The 20738-nt window shown below is 35.5% G+C and overlaps 2 protein-coding genes across 2 annotated transcripts; one reads left to right on the plus strand and one right to left on the minus strand.

Annotated features, from left to right (window-relative positions):
• The first annotated feature begins 470 nt into the window (after positions 1–470).
• On the plus strand, positions 471–10580 carry LOC141462030 (actin maturation protease). The gene is made up of 3 exons (XM_074143597.1): positions 471–768; positions 6957–7211; positions 10260–10580. The coding sequence occupies exons 1-3, from the start codon at positions 584–586 to the stop codon at positions 10555–10557; spliced, it is 738 nt and encodes a 245-aa protein (XP_073999698.1). The 5' UTR covers positions 471–583; the 3' UTR covers positions 10558–10580.
• A 702-nt stretch (positions 10581–11282) lies between these two features.
• On the minus strand, positions 11283–20683 carry LOC141462029 (uncharacterized). The gene is made up of 14 exons (XM_074143596.1): positions 20466–20683; positions 20270–20382; positions 20100–20197; positions 19278–19588; positions 18337–18461; positions 17711–17901; positions 16241–16352; positions 16066–16157; positions 12920–13112; positions 12744–12814; positions 12212–12305; positions 11984–12146; positions 11440–11608; positions 11283–11366 (listed from the first exon to the last, which is right to left on the minus strand). Exons 1-14 carry the CDS (start codon positions 20577–20579, stop codon positions 11323–11325), a joined length of 1890 nt encoding a protein of 629 aa, XP_073999697.1. The 5' UTR covers positions 20580–20683; the 3' UTR covers positions 11283–11322.
• Positions 20684–20738: the final 55 nt, after the last annotated feature.

Below are 20738 nucleotides of genomic sequence, written 5' to 3' on the forward strand. Positions count from 1 at the left end.
ACTTTATATCATTTTTTTAATCGTTTTTTGTTCATTTAAAACGGTTATTAGGGCAGCGAACTGATACTTTCATTATTTCCATTTCATCACTGGGTTCAAGTTTAGAAAATGATGGCCTGTGTACATATCCAGTTGAAAGCTTATTAGCCGAGTAAATGAACATTTTTTGAATCTGTAGACGAAAAACTTAAAAATTTTATCAACTTCAGTAACTAACAATGCCAACGAGTCCAAGTGCAGAATAAAATTTCGGTCATATAAGTGAAATTAGGATGGGGCCTCTTAAAGTTTCACAAGTGATTAATAACTGATTGTTTGTTTTACTTTAGAACTAACTACTTTGGAATAACTGCTCACATATTATTTTAAAAATGTATATCTCATTTACAAAAAATATATAAAGAAAAAAAACATTTAAAATGAGGTCATCACTGTGTTTCAATCTAGATGAGCTCTGGGCTCAAGGCCTTAATAACCGAGCTAGGAAGGTTATTAAGTGGGGCAGGTTGGCCTCAGGCCAGTTCAGGCCTCGTATTAGAGTTGTTAAAACGAAAGACAAACTATTTAGTGCATTTAAAAGTAAATGTCAGCATTTGATTCTGTTCAGTATTGTAGAAGACATAATAGCAGTTTGTATACAAGAGAAGATGCAATAAATACCATAAACCAAAGATGGCATGCATTAAATTATACTACGTCCAAGTTTGTACTATCGCCTGATTATTTTCGATATTACCACTTAACGCCAAGTCTTCAGTCAGGTCCGACGTAGGTAACAAAAATATTTCTTTATTTAAATTAACAGTAGCCAACTTGTGTAGTCGTTGTAGAAGCGGAATTATTTTTTTAAAAAACTATTACGGCTCCATTGCTTAGTCTTAGACATATACATGACTGTTTTTAACAAAATAAATTCTCTTGGTTCACTCCTAACTGGGAACACTTGCTAAATGTTGATTCGCATCAAAAGTTTGCTGTAATTAAGGAAGTGGATGAAAGCGAGACATCCCTTCCTTAAAATCAGTATTTGAAGAAAATAATCTCAAACAAAAGCTAGAGGTATTTATCGAAGGGGTACACACGTCCGGACCATTGATTTTCTTCAAACAATAATAGTATGCAATCCTCTCTATTATTTATTAGACGTTATTCTGTCCCGCTATCGTTTCAAAAACCTGCCTAATCGAATTTCCCTTGAAAAAAGTTTCCTTTCAAATTCATATATCAACATGTACATAATAAGGATTCTAAGTTAAAAGAATTTCTCAGAATCCGTTTTCGAGAAATTTGCGGTTCCTAATAAACCATTTTTGTAACTGAATTTTTGAAAATCTTAGGGGATTAGCTATGCGGTTAGTGTGTTCGATACCCCACGGAGATCCCGGGTTCGAATCCAGCTGCTCACAGTCCGGTGATGCACTATTTGTCTGTAACGAGAGAACACTGTCCGGAGGCCAGCAGAGCACTGAAAAAAGCACCGGTGGCCAATATAACCTGAGATGTTGACGTGCCTTAAATCTTTTTTTTTTTTAAGTAATAGAACCCAATTGATAAGCGTAACTACAGAATTGCCGTATAACTTTTTGTGAAAAATTTATTACAATTAAACAGTAGATCTTCATTGCATTCAGTAATGACGATAATATTGTCACTTTATTGAAATAAGTTATAAATTTTCGTAGCATTCAAAATGCATATGCGGAAATTGTAAAAGCTGTCTACCGTAGTTCGATATATACAATAACTAAGTATACAGACAAACAAAAAAATAATATAGTACAATAACTTGAAATTAAATATGTTTAAAAAAATAATAACCTGAAGATATATTCTACAACAAATAAATACAAACTAGTCAATTAATCAATTTACGAGCTAAATACTTTGAATAGTACCAGGCGCATTTAACGTAATTTATAAGATTTTAGTTATCCCACAGATTTAACAGGTTCAAGGGTAAAAGTGCAAAAACGAAAGTGAAACCTAATAAAGAATAAAATGTAACGCTGCGCTTTCAGCAAAAAATGGAACATGTTCTTACTGGCTTGAGAACTAAGTAAAGCACATAATTCTCTTACTCCTTGAGACGAAAAACTGGCATTTAGTTTAAACAGCTTGCATCTGATTTTAAAGATCCAGCGGAAATCTTTAGAATTCAATTGATCAGTGCCTTGTTCTAGCTCAATTATGATTTAACAGATTATACAATCAAAACAATTGGAAGTAAAGAGGGCCCTTTTCCAAGCATAGTTCCTGATGTTTGAGTCTCAAACGCAAGAAAAAGGCAAGTGAAAGACGGTTTTACTTAAGTATTCTGTAGAGTCAGCTTTTCTATACTGTATTAGTAGCGTAAGAACAATGCTGTATCTGTTGACACCTTAAAAAACTGCTTTGAGATAACAAATTTTTCCAAACGCCTTTGCAACAAACCCGAAAACTTTTAAACATTGCAAGCATAGACTCCCAAATCACCCATCGTAAACGCATCTAGTGGTCAGATTCAATTATAGGTTCTCCATTAAGCGCAGTCGACCAATCGGGCTTAGGATTATTGAGGTAATCCTAGAGATTTTTGAAATACTGTTTCTACCACGAAGTGTTAATGTTAAAATTATTACTAAACTTTATATTTTTTGAATAATTAACAGAATCAAATTTAACCACTGACCGTTACAAAAAATCTTAAGCACTAAAAGTAGTTAAGTTTAAAAAGCAAGCCTGTTAGTTTCCTTGACAATTTTTTTTTGTTTGCGAAACAAGTCAAGTAAGGCATAAGATTTCTATCTGGCATGGTAACTTTACGATCAAACTATTCTCCTTACTGATCTTATGAATGAGGGACCAATAGACGGAATGATGCAAGATAATTTCATAGTATTTATTAGTAGGTTCTGGATGGTCCTATAGTTCATAAGGAAAGACTAATTGCGGAAGAAGAAGCAGAATCGTATCCTTTAAAAGCGTACTGAAGGAAATAACGAAAAAGATATCAAGTGTTTCGAAAAAGGTTCACGAAACGTACGAAATCTTCAATTAAATAGATTAGGTTCACTAATAAAAAAAAATCTGTCTACAAAGTTATAAGCAAATCGATAAAGCCATTATTCAAATTGAAAATTCTGTGCTATAAAGGGTCATTTCTTTACAGAATTTTGAACTCTGTAAAGTTAGAAGATTAAAACTGTCCGGTAGGACAGTTGTATAAGGGTTGATCGTCAAAAAGTGCACGAAAAAGCGTAATGTTAAAAAACACCCAACTTTGACAATTTTTTTCTCTTTTTCTATAAAAGATAAAATTCCCAAATTTTCTTTAAAATATAGAGCAAACCCTCCTTTATAACTGAAATTTTTTTGCAACCACCCAGACCTAATAGATTTCGAGAAAAAAGTTGCCGAAAATGAGCAAAAACGGCATTTTCAGAAATTGTTGTTGTTCTTGTTCTTCTTCTTCTTCTTCTTGTTGTTGTTGTTGTTGTTACCTTTTTTGTAAACTACGTAGCGCCTAAACGCGTGAACCGATTTTCATGAATGAGGTGTCATTCGATTCGGAATTTTATGTAGATGTGCCTTTTGGGGGTCTCGACGCTGTACACCGAATGGGAGAGGAGTTAGCCCCCTTTATGTAAGGCCCCCTTCAAAATTATTATTACTAATTACTCTGTAAATCTTAGCCCGATTTTGATAAAATTTGGTAGGATGATGGGGTTAGGGCTCCCCTATGTAACATTAAAGCGACGATCTGCTCTTACACTAGTTAAGGGGAAGTATAGCAATCGTTTCAAATTATCGACACGTGAACTGATTTTCATGAATGAAGTGTCATTCGAATCGAAATTTTGTACAGATTTGCACTTTAAAAGTCTCGTCGCTATGCCTCATATGGAGGGGAGTTTGCCCCACCCAAGTAAGGCCGTTTCTAAAACTATTATTACCAATATTTCTATAACGCTTTGTCCGATTTTGATAAAATTTAGCACGAAGAAGTGATTAAAGCTCCTCTACATGGCTGTCAAGTGCCATAATGCTCTTACACCTACTAAGAGGAAGTACTGCAATCGTTAAAATTATCAATGGGTGAACCTATTTACATTAATGAATTGTCGTTCGATTCAAAATCTTTGCCTCTTTGCCTTTTAGGGAGAAGTACTGTAATCGCCCGTTTATTTTTCTTACTCCTCTTAAAAGGAAGGTCTGAAATCGCAGTTTAAATTTGCTTTTTACGTACAAATACCTTCCTATTTTATATAAAAAGGCTTTCTCAAAAAAATTGTTGTTGAGGATGGTTTGGGGACCGCAACTATAATCATTCTTTAAAAAGATCTCTCCAGTGGTAGTTACGGTTCCTACTTAACACCTTATCAGGTTATAATGATAGAATTGCTTATTCCAAATTTAAAAAAAACAGTAAAGCAGATATGTAACTTAGCAAAATAGACAAAAATGAAAATCTATCCAAAAGGTACAAAAATCTCCTTAACAAAAACTTACAGTTTAAAAAGTTAAGTATAAGGGTTGATTAAACGCCAAAAGGTACACAAATCAGCATGTACCCAACATTTCATTCAAGCTTAGTTGATATAATTTAAGTAATTTTGCTGCATTAACTTTTCCTTCACATTTTTTAGAATTTATTAGATGTCACAGACCCTTATGCTGGCCATTTTCATCTACAAAATATTTGTTCAAGTAGCACTGTAGATTGACTTTAATATCTATTAATCTATAATAATCAAACTATTAATTACAGGTTAAAAAGAAAACGTTATAAAAAATAAAAAAAATTACGAGGCTACAAAATTTAAAAACTTTTTTAAAAAAATGCTTACACCAACATACATCAATGATTTCGATTATTTTATTTTTAATAAAAATCGTCGGTTTAAGTTCATTCTTCGATTAAAGTAATTGTTATTTTATGTAGTAGTCAAACGTTTATAATAATAGGTAATAATTATCTGGCTCTATCGCAAATAATATAGTTTTCTTCAATCACACTCTCAATGTAGCTGTTCTTCTCACAATGTTATATATATGTTATGTAATATAAAATAAATAAGTATTGCATACTTTTAGGACAGCTAATTATTCCAGTATTTTACTATAAGTAAAATTAAATTACAATTGAGAAATGAATAATTGTTGTTGAATAATCTACTTGTTATTAACTGTGTGTTATTTGTGCTCACGAATATTTCGGTAAGACGAATTCAAGTCTGAAATATTGTTTTAAATCCTCCGTGATTCAAATTTAAACAGTAGCCGACTCTAACTTTGTCTTTTTCTACTTTAACATGCATGTATAAGATGTGACAACTTCAGAATAAAGGGCATATTAAAGATAAATCAGAAGAATAATTTGGAATAGAGTTAAAATAAAGTACCTATTTAAAAACGAAGATATAATATACACTTTATCATAATTATAACCAAATAATATTATGAACGAACTGGCCAGCATAAGGGTCTGTGACATCTAATAAATTCTAAAAAATGTGAAGGAAAAGTTAATGCAGCAAAATTACTTAAATTATATCAACTAAGCTTGAATGAAATGTTGGGTACATGCTGATTTGTGTACCTTTTGGCGTTTAATCAACCCTTATACTTAACTTTTTAAACTGTAAGTTTTTGTTAAGGAGATCTCTAACATAGTGTACTTTAAGATTCCTGTAATTTTTCTTTTTAATTTTGTTTTTCCGAAAACTCAGTATCGAAAGTATTTTAAGTAAAATAATAATAACCGTTTTGGCACTATCTAGTAGGCTTTAGGAGCATAAAAAGAAACCATTGTGTTGTGTCTTAAGTAAAATCGAAGAGGAAGTTGATATCCAAAATTTAATATTTTTTTCTCTTACTGATTCATTCTTGGACCTACCTCCATTTTGCTTCATGCTATTACTATTGCAGTAAATTTTACTAAAGTTTCCACCTGGACACAACTGATCTTACAGGCCACGAGACTCTACTGTAGCCTTTCCCCAAAAAAGTGACTACCTTCCCATTGTGGCTTTTGTCAGTTTTGAACCAAACAAGAGTTGAGGATTGTTGGAGAAAATCTTACTTGGAAAATTGTGGTGGATATCCACTAATTAGCTTCCTGTTGCTTATCAGATTTTTCACCAACAACTTCGTTTGCTTTACAAACTTGTTTCCATTGTGGAGGTATGCTGTGTGTGAATGCCTCTATTGCTGCTTGGAAGTTTATAAAAAAAATAGTCATATTTTTGCTTGGATTTGTTTGGTATAGTTCTAGCAAATCTTGGCCTCCGCCTCCTAAATTGGTAATTCTTACAACTAGTTTCTGAAAGAGGCACTCATACTAGATTCTGCGCCTGATACTTTATTTTCCGGGTTAGCTAATCTATTGATGTGGGCTTGAAGCGAGTAAAATCCGCGGCCTTTTTTTATGTAGCATTCCTAGAGAATAATGTTCGATCATATTTGGAGCTAACTTACATTTTTCCCATCTAATTCATCAAAAAGAATCAAAATGGTGTTCTTTTTTAAAAAATATAAATTGATAGTGGTGATACGGACCTTGTGGTGAGATAGACAGAGTTAAGGTGACGTCATATGTTGATGAGGCTAGAAAAGCTGACGAATCAAAACCTATTCTGTAAGTACTAGTGCACATAATTGCTTTAGTGCTGACAATGTCTAAAAAAAAATGGTCAGCTGGCCTTCTTAAGATTGTGGGAAAAATAAAAAGAGATGTAGAATAGATGCACTTCAATTAGACGCCTCTAAGAGAATGGATAAATGCTAGAAGTTTTTTTAACAATTAAACTTCATGCATTTCTGCAATAGTGATTCGGTTGCTCTTAAGAGAAATAAGAGAAAAAGTCATTAACATCACACTAGAAAAGGAGATGAGAATACTGTGTCAGTTTTACGCAATAGTAGAATTTTTAACCGCAAGAAAGAATTCTAGAACTCGCGGCCTTTTTGTGTTCCAGATGTGGTATAGTTGCGTTATCAATGATCTCCAGCGTTTGCGTACCACCGCAAACAGCTGAAGAACTTTTGCGGATAGCTCAATCTCTTGGATACACAAGATATGGAGAAATGTTTTCAGCTTATAGTATGTTAAGTTTAATACAGAACTCTTCCGTAAAGAATACATTTATGCCCAAATTATATGAAGGCGGATTGACTATTAGAAGAGCAGAAATCATAAATTTGATCATGGATGGTGCTCTGTTATTGATACCGTATCCTTTAAGTTGTTAAGTTAACCCAGAACCTCACAGGCTTAATAAATATGCCTCTTCCCTCACTAACGAACTTTGCCCGTGTTGCAGTCTGGTGTAACCATAAGCATTTATTTTATTAAATAAAAATAATATCTTATGGTTCAGGAAGTACAATAAGAAAATACAATTGTGTTTGTAGAACTATCAATTAGTCAAAATAAATTTTCACGTTTCAGTTTGAATACGCCATTGAGCATGCTAGATCTAAATAAAAACATGAAGTAGTGCTCTAGGAACTGTGTAAGATATAGCAATTGCTTCTAACACTAACCTTAAGTAAATATATACGTCAAATATTTTAATAAATCTTTAAATACTTAATAGTTAATGTAAATATAAGAATCCTGTAAACGATCATAAAATCAACCAAGTTTGAATCAAGTTTGAATACGCCATTGAGCATGCTAGATCTAAATAAAAACATGAAGTAGTGCTCTAGGAACTGTGTAAGATATAGCAATTGCTTCTAACACTAACCTTAAGTAAATATATACGTCAAATATTTTAATAAATCTTTAAATACTTAATAGTTAAAGAAGGATTCATTGCAGGAACATTTTCATGTACCATAATGACTGTAAACACGTCAAAGCTGCAATATATATACAGGGTGTCCCAAGCTATATGGATAACGACTTTTTCTCGGAAACTAAGATAGCTGGAAAAAAACTAAAAAATATGTGTTCCCTTAGTTTTTTGTTAGAAATCCAAATTTACTTTGTAAATTTTTTTCGGTGCTTCCGGAAGCGAGATACAGGCACCAACTTCATTTTTTCAAATGGGAAGGTGCGGTTTTTAGTTCAGAAATAGATTCCTCTATTTTTTTAAAGAAAAATTTACTTGAACGGTTTTTTTCTGTGAGCGATATTTTACATGTTATGAATGAAAACATGATTCTTATAAGAAATTTCAAAATAATAATATTATAACGGTTTTTTTGATTGAATATTAAGAAAAGTATTGTAACGAAGTTGACCTGGGCGAGAAGAAAGGCCTAGATTGTTCTAGGGGTTGAGCGACCAAAGTCGGTAACAGGCCACCACTGTGTAAACAAAAAGGGCCGGTCTCACTGAGCTGGAAAAACAGAGCCTAGATTGTTCTAGGGGTTAAGCGACCAAAGTCGGTAACAGGCCAACACTGTGTAAACAAAAGGCCGGTCTCTACCTGAGCCAGAGGAGAAAGGGCTAGATTGTTGTAGGAGTTTAGTGACCGTAGCCTGTAACGGACCTGTTTAAAAGCCAGCTAAGAGAAAGGCTCCAGTTGGGGTGGTGGCAGTATGTGTTTTCCAGCCAATGAGCGGCAGGTGGGAGCAAGACAGACGGAGTTGGAGTGTGACAGAAGGTTAGAGGAGGGCGGCCCCAGTTGGGGTGGTGGCAGCATGTGTTTTCCTCAGCCATGAGCGGCCGGTGGGCGTTAGACAGACGGAGTGGGGCAGTCGCAGTTAAAAAGAGGCAGACACAGCTGGAGAAGTCAGTTTTTAGTCAAGTTTTTGAGTGAGTCTTGAGTTAGTTTTGGGAGACACTTTGGAAGTAACAGTTTTGAGAGAGTCAGTGTTGCGGAGTGCTTCAAAGTTAGCCAGTTAGTGAGAAGAGCTTTGTTTGTGTAGCAGAGACTAGTGCAATTCGGTGCAGTGCGGACCAGTGGTCAGTCGTGGAACAGTTTTGTGGCGTTACGTAGTGAGTAACAGTAAACTATTGACTGTTGTAAATGGTAACTGTAATGAATAGCGTTAGTTGTTAGTAAATGTTAATGTGAGTAATGTTAATGTGTTAATAAATCAGGTTATTACTTACAAATTTAGCGAGTTTTATTATTTAATCAAACCCACATATTAAAATAACTAGTGGCAGGCATTAGTTGTGTTGTTAAAGTTTTTAGTAAAAGGACAAAAACTTTACAGTATTATAAATTTTACTCCTCATTAATATTACAGATCATGCTTGAAATGGCCTCCACCATTAGAGATGCATAGACATGCTCTTTCCTGCCTATTGTCCCTTACTGCCAAAGAAATAGATTCGAATTTAACCGAGTTACAGGCATCTATTATTGTTTGCTTTAGTTCATCTACAGATGCAATTCCGGCTTGATTCTGATCGCCCCCTGTGTCGATATAACACGCCCATCAAATTTCCTATCGAGGTAATACATTAACATCGAGGTATCTCTATGGTGGAGGCCATTTCGAGCATGATCTGTAATATTAATGAGGAGTAAAATTTGTAATACTTTTCTTCATATTCAATCAAAAAAAACGTTATAAAATTATTATTTTGAAATTTCTTATAAGAATCATTTTTTCATTCATAACTTGTAAAATATCGCTCACAGAAAAAAACCGTTCAAGTAAATTTTTCTTTAAAAAAAAGTAGAGGTATCTATATCTGAAATAAAATCCACACCTTCCTATTTGAAAAAATGAAGTTGGTGCCTGTATCTCGCTTCTGGAAGCACCGAAAAAAAAATACAAATTAAATTTGGATTTCTAACAAAAAACTAAGGGAACACGTGTTTTTTAGTTTTTTTCTAGCTATCTTAGTTTCCGAGAAAAAGTCGTTATCCATATAGCTTGGGACACCCTGTATATATATCTCGAGAGAACCACAAACGTAAACATTGAAGGGATAGAATTCTTCGTTGAAAAGGGTAGGACTTAACATCAATTTCAATTAATTCTTTAATTAGATTTTCTCTTAATTTTAAAGTCTTCATCCCTAGGTTGGTAGCTAGAATTATGCGCTCTAATCCGAAAACACCTGTTTATTACAGATTTCCGTTATTTCCACCGACACTTCTTGTTCATGCGTCCCTAGTCAGTAATCTCAGTGACGCTAAGAACAAGACTTGAAGTTGAATTTTTTTTCGCAAGATTTAAGTACCTCAAATTAAAAATTAATATTTAAGAGCTACAATTCATTGGACACATATATAGGCCTATCATTTTATTATTAGATTTAATTTAACTAATTCTGAAAAAGAATATTCCTTAACATGGACATGACATAGTTATGATGCTGATCGGGACCACTCGCCGGGTATGTTCGGCGGACACAAAGCTCACTGGGCTGTGATCTGTGGTCTGATACTGGACGGGGCAGACTGTCTGCTGGTTGGCCGACAAGGAAAGTCTCGGCATCCCACACTGTGGCCAATAGACCAGTTGGATAGTTCAAATTTAAATTTATATGAAATAGATCCACAGCGTCTATCATCCAGTAAAGACTATGTTATAGAAAATATTGCCAGTTCGCTTCGAGGGATGTACATTGTATTGGCTCCGAAATCATGTTCCAATAATAAATAAGCAATTGAAAGTTTCTGCAAAAAGTTTATTTTATTATGATTTTGTCTTCGCCTCATTCCTTAACGTAGTTTTTTTTTTGTGTGTGAAAGCCTAAACTATCTCAAATCGTTAGTCGTTTTGAGGAGGGTACCTTCAAGGAGTTAGTGGTAAAGAATAATGGCGCAATTAGTTGTCGCAGTCAAGCTGTTCACATGTTCGTTTCCCTTTGTTAGTGTTTGCGTTCTGTTTAATTTGTTGTGGATGGATAATCTTTTATCAAGAAAATGTTAAAAAATTACAAAATAGTCGAATTTCAAAGCCATTCTTTTTAATGAAGAAAGCAGTATTTTGTTGAAGTAGACATCCCGACTGTGGATTTCCCACTTTGTGACTGTTTTTATTTCTACAAAATTATTTTTCATTGCAAATTAAGTTTCGATTATAGCCAAGGGTAGCAGGTAGCCAGCGTACCGTAGTGTAGGAGTTCCTTTAAACGAAGTATTATTTACTACATAGTTAATATGAACTTAACATTTTGAACACAAGATACAAATCAGTAGTTAGTAAGTACATTAAGCAGCGATCGCCTGTGACGTAAGATACTCTGAAAAAGCTATCTTAGCTATCTTTTAAGCATTCAAACATTCAATTGGCACCATCCGTTTTTAATTTTTTGTATTAAATCACGGAACGCAAGAGGTAGTAATCAGAGGATCAGGTCTGGGCTGTAAACTAAGACAAAGAGAAGTTATTGAATATGCTTTATTAGAAAACGTCCAGAGCCGGTCAAATGTTCAACATTTTACTGTATGTATCTGCAAACAATTCTCCTGCAACAATAGCTCTGTTAGTATTGCCAATAAATTGTGTTTTGAGTTTGAAACTCCTCTAAAATATACTTACCTTTTAAGTAGTATATGGCATCAGCAAGAAATGGAACTTTTAAATCAGAGAAGGTAAGCGGTTCAGTGCAATTAAGAAGTACTGTTCGTTGTGAGTTACCATCGCTTATACACAGTCCTCGAGAGGTGGTTCTAATCAACTCAACTCTGACACTGTACCTCTTCAAGTCCTGGCAAATAAATCAATAATAAAAGTATAAGTTACCGTATTGATCGGGCACTTTGGATACCACTTATGTTCCAAAACAAAGTAGTGACAAAATGTAGGTAATCCTAATGGTTGTAGTCCTCTTAAAGCAGTGAGCGTACAATACCCAGAGGCTCATTAGATAGCTACAAAAGTTGCATGCAGAACAGCTCAATAATATGCGGTATACTGTTCTGATTTGGTACACAATTTAAAGAGATGTTTGAATTGGCGGTTAATACCTCACGAGAGGAAAATCAGTATACTTTGCCAGCTGGCAGGCAGTTAGAGAGAGCTTTCTGCAGTTTGTATTTTATTTATTTTTTAATCTATTGAACATAAGCAAATCCAAAATTACCTTGTCCTCAATAAGGATGTAATCGATACTTGAAGCAATTTTTGGCCACAATGACTTCCGTAAACAGATAATCTCGGGATTATGCATTAAAACTTGACCTTTATAAACAAAAGAACGATTCTTCGAATTTGTGTGTACAAAATTTATTAATCCAGCCAATGTACTGAAAAAGAAAAAATTATCACGATGTTGAAAAAATTCCTCTGACCCAAGCAGTAATTCACTTACCTATCAACACTTGTAAAATCTACTATTCTAACCCCAATAATTTTGATCATACAACCTTCAAGTAGGAGTAAATCAGACATTTTCAAATTATCCCCTGTAAAATATAAATATATACACATGTAATACGATAAAAAGTAAATTTTAACTCTTGAATGAAATAAAATGACGTTCACCTACACCCCGATTTACAAGGCACTTTTTCACACGATTTCGGTTTATGTTCCACGCAAAACACTTATTAGTAGTTTAGATATCATACTCTTATTATTAGAAGTCTAGATATCATACTCTTAAAGAGCAAATAAAGCACTAACAGAACATGACTAAAAAAAAACTATTGAAAAATATTAGAAAGTGTCTAACATTACATTAGGTTCCAACTCATCTTTTTTGAAGAATCACTATTTAAAAGGAACGTCAGATGTGGAGAAAAAATCATTGCAAAGTTTCTAGAGCAAGCCTACATACGGAACGCAGGTTTGACCCACATCGGGAGATAGATGATCAAATTTTAAATAATATTTTTACTCACTATCAGTAAAAAATTCTATTAGACAATAGCAATCTTCTTTGTCGCAACAAAGGCCAATCCATGTGTCAGCTCTTAAAATATAGCCATATCTTTATTAGATTACTGATAGATCTGTTTAAGTTCACAAAAACAAGTTAAATCAAAATTTGAAAATTTAAATTGTCCTCCTTGCTTACCGATATTTGAAAAGATGAAGCAAAATTACTTCCAGCGTAGCATCATAAACTAATGACTGAGTCAATAAACATTCTTCTATGCATGAAGTCGCATTAGAACTTATGTCACGTACAAGTCTGTCAAACTTAAAATTTTTAAAAGAGAATAGAAGACAATCAATTGTGGTCTCTTCGGTCATGTTAGACGCTTTACCTTAACAGAAATAAAAATTAAATAATTTTGGTGTGGAACAATAACATGACTGTTTACTACAATTAAAGAAGCATATAATGAAAAGATGGTGTACCTTTAGGGAGCCTCGAGGCTGTACATACATTAGGGAAAGTATGCTCTACGTGGTAAGGCCTCCTCAGAAACTGTTATTAATAATAAACTCTGTATATCTTAAACCGATTTTTTGTTTTGTTTTTTTAATGTAGTATAAAGAGGATAATAATTGTTTACTTCTGTTCGATGTGCCATCATGCTCTTATTTATTTTCGAAGAAAGTACAACAATCGTGCTTTAATCGCAGTTTAATTTCTCTTTCCCCCCCCCATGAAAGAAGTACTGTAATTGCAGTGTAATCTTTTTTTCATCTCTTCAGGGAAAGTACAGTACTGTAGTTTAATTAGAAGAAGTTATTGCAATTGATGTCTAATTTTGCATCTTCTAAGGGCCTGGTAGTGGGCAGTACTCTTTTCCCAGGCCGTGGCATTTACAAGGCCACATGGAGATCTCCTGATGGAAGGACGCATAACCAAATTGATCATCTCCTTATTAGCGCGCGCCATAGGTCTAACTTGTTGAGTTGTAGAACGTACAGAGGAGCTAACATTGACTCCGACCACCACCTAGTTGTCGCACGCATCAGATCTAGAATCTCTAGTGTAAAAAACGCGAGATTAGTCCAGTCTAAAAAGTTTTAACATGAATAAATTAAGGGACCCGGAGGTTCTAAAGGCTTATCAAGAAAAACTTAACCCACTAGTAGCAGGGCTACAGCCTATGGGCGGAAATGATATTCAACATGTATGGGATGGGTTAGAAAGAGCAATGACTGGGCTGGCAGAGGAGGTATTAGGAAATAAGATGTGAGAGGAGAGGTCACAATGGTTTGACGAAGAGTGCAGACTAGTTACAGAAGAAAAGAATGCTGCGTATAGAAATATGGTACAGGAGGGCCCTCCGAGGAATACAAAAGGAAAAGAAGAATTGAAAAGTAGGTGCATAGAAGGAAGAAGAAGGAATACGTAAATAAAGAGATAGAAAGCATAGAAATTTATAGAAACACAAATGAAAATAGAAGATTTTTTCAGGCAGTCAATAAAGGGAAAGCACCGTTTAAGCCAAGAATACAAGCTTGCAAGGGAGAGGATGGATCTTTGGCTAACGAGGAAGGGTGATGTGTTACATAGATGGGTCAGGCATTTTGAAGGTCTTCTGAATGATACAGCGGGAACCGGAGATGAAGCAGAAAAGAGAGAACACGATGACAATACCATGATAGACAGGGACGATGAGTTGGAACCACCGGATCTGGAGGAAGTCGCGGAGGCAATCCAAAAGATGAAAAATAATAAGGCGCCCGGTGAAGATGGATTGCCGGCAGAATTGTTCAAATGTGGCACCGAAGAACTCGGCAAAACTCTCTATGATTTGATCTTTGCGGTATGGATCAACGAAAGAATGCCGTTGCAATGGGGAACTACATAAGAAGGGTGAACAGTTAGAATGCGCGAACTACCGAGGTATCTCCCTGTTGGCGTGTGCGTATAAGATCTTTTCGAACCTACTTTTTAAGAGACTTTCCCCCTATGCCGAACGAGTGATAGGAAAATATCAGACTGGCTTTAGGAAAGTGAGTTCCACCATCAATCAAATCTTTACACTGCGGATGATCTTGGAAAAAGGACATGAGTATAAAATGTCAACGCATCACCTCTTTGTTGATTTTAAAAGTGCCTATGATAGCATCGCGCGCCCCAAACTTTATGAGGCGATGGAGGAGTTGGGCATCCCATCTAAGCTGCACGGTGTGCATTCAATCCCAAGACTCAAGTGACTTTATAGTGAATAAAGGATTAAGACAGGCGGATGCGCTTGCATGCCTTCTATTCAACTTGCCCCTGGAAAAAGTAATAAGAGACTCAGGCATTCAGACTACAGGCACGATATTTACCAAGTCCGTACAGCTGTTAGGATATGCGGATGATATCGATATTATAGCAAGATCTCTTAATTCGTTGATGGAAGCCTTCCAGAATTTGCAAAGAGCTGCGTCTCGCATGGGCCTTGTAATAAACGGGGCAAAGACAAAGTACATGTTTTCTGGAGATGGCGGAGGGCCCCCTAGTACGGATGTCTGCGTGGGCGCATCTAGGTTTGAGAAGGTGAAAGAGTTTACGTACCTCGGATCCTTAGCTCATCTAACGGCGCATCCGCTGAAATACGGAAACGAATAGCAGCAGCTAATAGGTGCTATTTCGGACTCGCTAAGTATATGAGAAGCAAACTCCTATCTCCTCAGACCAAATCCAGGCTGTATAAGACGTCCAGTATTAACATATGCATCACAGACCTGGACAATAAGCAAGCAGGATGAGAGGGCGCTATTAATCTGCGAAAGAAAGATTCTCCGCAGGATATTTGGACCAGTCAAAGAGGGAGAGGTCTGGAGAATCCGAAAAAATAGAGAGCTTAGCGAGCTATATGCGGAGGCAGATGTAATAAAAATAATTAAAATAAGTAGGCTTAGCTGGGCGGGCGACCTAGCAAGAATGGACGAGTCCGAGATACCTAGGAAAACTCTGGATGAGATCTTGTTCCGAACTCGGAGAGCTGGTAGGCCGAGGCTGAGGTGGGCGGACGGTGTTAGGACGAACGCTGGGAGCCTGTTGCGAATCTCTGAATGGAGGGCGGCAGCACAGGACAGAGCTGGTTGGCGGACGCTCGTAGGGGAGGCCAGGACTCACCACGAGTTGTAGAGCCATCGAGAAGTATGTATGTATGAAGAAATATTACTTGCTTTGCTACATTGTAAAATGGTAAATTAATAAAATAAAAAGAATTGAAAAATTTGTAATGAAAACTCTGATCGCAAGCCTGCGCGATTACAGCACATCCTCTCATAGGAGAATAAGAATGTAATAAAATTTTGACTTACTTATTTGAATAGAAACAGGTGTCTGCTGTAGAACGATCCTATTTCGAGCAAAAATTATTACAGCTCCTAACTGCACATCGAGCATTACTACGCTGCAATACAGAAACAAATTACAATGCAACATTTTTAACGAACTATTATAATAAATACGTACACAAATATTTGAATTACTTACAACGGAAAATGTAAATTTATAACAGAATTTACTTTAACTTTATCTGAGAACTTTGATTTTGAAATAACAAGTATTTCGAAATTGGAAATTTTATTGTGCCTATTTTCTTCACCTGTGAAAGAAAATTCTGGTAACAACACTTTCATGAATTTAAGCAGTTAGCAATTTAACATTAATGAAAATCGTTGAAAACACTTTCAAAATAATATATTGTAACGAAGTTGACCTGGGCGGAGAAGAAAGGCCTAGATTGTTCTAGAGGTTGAACAACCAAAGTCAGTAACAGGCCGCCACTGCATAAACAAAAGGGGCGGTATCTACTTGTGGCAGAAAAGAAAGGCCTAGATTGTTCTAGGGGTTAAGCGACTAAAGCCGGTAACAGGCCACCACTGTGTAGACAAAAGGGCCGGTCTATACCTGAACTAGAAAGGAAAGGGCTAGATTGTTCAAGGAGTTAGTGACCTGTGTAAAAGCCAGCTAAGAGAAAGGCCTCAGTTGGGGTGGTGGCATATGTGTTTTCCCAGCCAGTGATTGACAGGTAGGAGCGAGACAGAGAGTAGGAGGAGGGCGGCCCCAGCTGAGGTGGTGGCAGTATGTTTTCTCCAGCCAATGAACGTCAGGAGGGCGTGGAAACTTATGCTCAGAGAGTTGGAGGAGGGCAGTCCCAGTTGGAGGGAGGCACGCAGTTAAAAGGAGGCAGACACAGCTGGAGAAGTCAGTTTTTAAGAGTTTTTAAGCAAGTTTTAAGGAGTTATTAGAGTTTATAGTTTTAATCAGTTAGTTTTGAGAGACAGTTTTGGGAGACACTTTGGAAGTGATAGTTTTGAGAGAGTCAGTGTTGCGGAGTGCTTCAGTGGTAGCTAGTTGGGCAATTAGTCAGTTGATGAGTAGAGCTGTGTTAGTGTAGCTGAGACTAGTGCAATTCGGTGCAGTGCGGACCAGTGGTCAGTCGGGGAACAGTTTTGTGGCGTTACGAAGTGAGTAAGTAACAGTAAACTGTTGTGACTGTTGTAAATGGTGACTGTAATGAATAGCGTTAGTTGCTTGTAAATGTTAATGTGAGTAATGTTAACGTGTTAATAAATCAGGTTATTACTTACAACTTTAGCGAGTTTTATTATTTAATCAAACCCACATATTTAATAACTAGTGGCAGGCATTAGTTGTGTAAGGAAAGTTTTTTTTAGAAAAACTTTACAATATATTTGTAAAGTCGCACGTTCGTTAAACAGATTTTCTTCAAACATAAATTGCTAGCAGTACTTTTAATGTATTTTATCATTACACAAATCTCTCTACTTTGTACTATTAATGGGACAATTTAGAGTAATACAAGTGATTGCAGTTTCTCTAAATATTATTAAGATAGTAGAACTGTACATTGTGCTAACAAGGTACATGAGAGGGTTGCTGTAGTTCTCCTTACTTTAAGTATGCTCAAAATTAAATTAAATAAGGCAGTTTACGCACACACTTTAGAAGTAGATTTGCAGTGGAGTATTTGGAAGACATGATGCTTAGTAAGAGATGTGACAATGAGATCACAAGTGACCAACTGTCCAGTGTTGGCCCTCAGGCCAGCTTCCATTTCGTAAGAGAACAACAGTTTGTCTTTTTCCACTTTAGAACTTATGACATGGAGCCTTTCCAACAGAGAACCCCTGCAAATTGGAAAAAAACTATAAGCAAATTACCTCAAAATTCTCGTAACTTGAAACTTATAGGACGGACCGAGCTTTCAGATTCTCCTATACTCCTCCTGAAGTAATTCTCCTACAAAAGCACATTTTGATGGGGTATTTTACAGGAAAGTTCAAACTGCATTTCTCCGAAAACCTTGCCTTCCAAAAAAATAAAATAAACTTATCTAATAAAAATTTCAGAAAGACATAGTGACAATTTCTTTATCAAGGTCAAAATAGATGAGACAATTTAGAGGAAAGAACAAAAAGATTATTAATTTTTCTAGAATAATGGCAAAATAATAAAACATTTCATAACCAGTAGATGACTGTTTTGATTAAACAAATGTATAAGCAATAAAACATTATTAATCCTAATGTTGGTAACATAATAAGGAGAATAACGTAACTTACGGTTGATATTTTTTTTGTCTTCGCCTTCTTCCGGACTCCGGCAAGCAAAATATTCCAATATTGTCTGACTGTACGCTTGTAGTTTGTTTCATACATTTTCCAGAAACAACACAATCACTTTGTACCTGCGCAAAAAAGAAATAAAGTCAGTTAAACAAATCTGAATGGCAGTTTTCTTTTTTAAGAGCAACATTTTTCTAGCACTGAGTAATAAGACAGCTACCGGACCAAAAAAGCCTAGATGGTTAATCTTTTTCTGCTGGTAAAATTTGCATTTCACGCAACTTCCTTATAATGCCTACTAGCAACATAAAGAATACATACATTTTTCCGAGGCCGATCCTCTCGGCGCGGGAGACGAGTTCATTTTGGGTGAAGCCGTTCGCCGAAATGACCACAAAGATTACTACGACCGCCGATTGTGTTACACATTCAAACAACTTTACTATAAGACCCAGGTTCTTGCATCTCTTCTCTGTCAATATGGTGGCGATGGCCAGGTGACGAACAGCAACTGGCAACGTCCACATAACTTTCGTTCATATTTCATACTGCAAACTCCTGTTTCTTGAAAAACAGCACCAATGACGACGGCACCTCCACCAACGTTCCGAGAAAAGTAATTAGGAGGTTTCAGTCTCAATGTAGTCATTACTACATTTATTTATTTATTTAATATACTCTCTCTGGGGAGAATCCTAATAGCAACCTTAAAATCAGCATGGAAGATTTTGAGCGAAGAGAAACTCCCCCATGACTTAAAAGGTATTTGCGCAGGCTTTTTACCAGCTAGCACGCAGGATCTTACGACTTACAGGCCCCAACCATCGTCTTTCCGAGGAAAGTAAACCATCACACTGAACTATTGGGTTGTGTTCCCACCATTTTATTATTTTCGAGAAAAGCATAAAGAGAGAAAGCTGTCAAAATTCCGTACTTACAAAGTCATCATTAAAATATGTTGCATTAGTTCCACTAGTAGATTTAGTTAACAATGTATGAGGTGAATTTAATTCCAATTTTTTACAAGGTGAGGCAATATTTTCTATTATAGCAGAACGACTCTGTTCAGATAATTTTGTGATTTCTGGCATTATTAAATCATTTACTGTAGAATTACTTGTAGCGGGAATATCTTTAAAAAAATTTGGGTTTTCATCTTTTTTAACCTCTGTTTGTGGCTTTGAGTTTGTATCCTTTGTTTGACTTATCAAGTCCGGAAAACGTACTTCTTTTTGGCACTTCTCATTTCCTGGAGAACCCAGAAAAAAATATATATATTAGTGCAAATTGAATTATTGTAACACATTAGAATATTAGTTTAATTTAAAATTATTAAGTATGAACAATTTGGACGCCATATAGCAAGAACATATATCAACTTGAGGCGATCGAATCCCATTTCAACAAGATGTTTTAACATCATGGAAGCGAAAAGATTAAGCAAAGGATTAATTTTTTTTAACAAACTACAGATAAGATTGATCCTGGGCTCCTGGCCGCATTGATTTTTAAGCGCCAGCTTGCAGGCTGCATGCACTAATTTCATACGCTGCCCCATTTTATCGTACTCAATTCGTTTGATTAGAGATGTGATTTCAATATGAATATGTCCTAAACGAAATGATCATTGGCAGTGAAGTTGAATTTAAGGCAGTCTGATGGGTTTAAGTGTAAATATTTAACTATTTGGCAGTTGCCGTTGTTGTTATAAATTATAAATAAACAAACTTTTATCCACACGCCATACAATTAACTCTCACCAATGTAATACTTTGTAAGTTGCTTTTTAGCCTTCACCTCTTGCGACCTTCTCTCAATTTTTACACGTCTAACAGAAAGTTTACTTGGTTCAGAATGCCTATAACATAAAAATAACTTACTAAATCCTGAGGGTAAAAATTAATATAATCGTAAAAAAATAATAACATACCTTGACTTCAATTTTTTACGTGATTTAACTCTATTCTGACTTGGGCACTGCCCGGAAAATCTACGTTTCCTTATCTCTGGAGAATGTACCTCGTCAATTTTACAATTAAATATCTGTTTGAATGTTCAAAAATTATTCTTTAGATTTTAAAAAATTAAAACTCAGGAGAATTAACAATTTAACAGAGGACTATTACCTTATTTGGACTTGGTTCTGTAGAGATGAGCTTTTGTCGTACTGGTGTACTGTCATTAATTGAATTATCTGTTTTATAACCATTGCCATTGTTTTCACAAAATCTATCACACATAACTATGTATTTAATACATTTAGTTACATATTTTTTAACTAACACAAATGAAAACCTAGAAATGGTAACCTTCCTATTTTCAGTACAACCAATTCTTTTAAACTCTAACAGTGTTGAATCAAGACGTAACCGTCTTGAGAAACGCAATAATAAATTTAA

The sequence above is a fragment of the Rhodnius prolixus genome, unplaced genomic scaffold, assembly GCF_049639745.1.
Source record: "Rhodnius prolixus isolate KJV_2025 unplaced genomic scaffold, Rpr scaffold_12, whole genome shotgun sequence".
Taxonomy (NCBI): Eukaryota; Metazoa; Arthropoda; class Insecta; order Hemiptera; family Reduviidae; genus Rhodnius; species Rhodnius prolixus.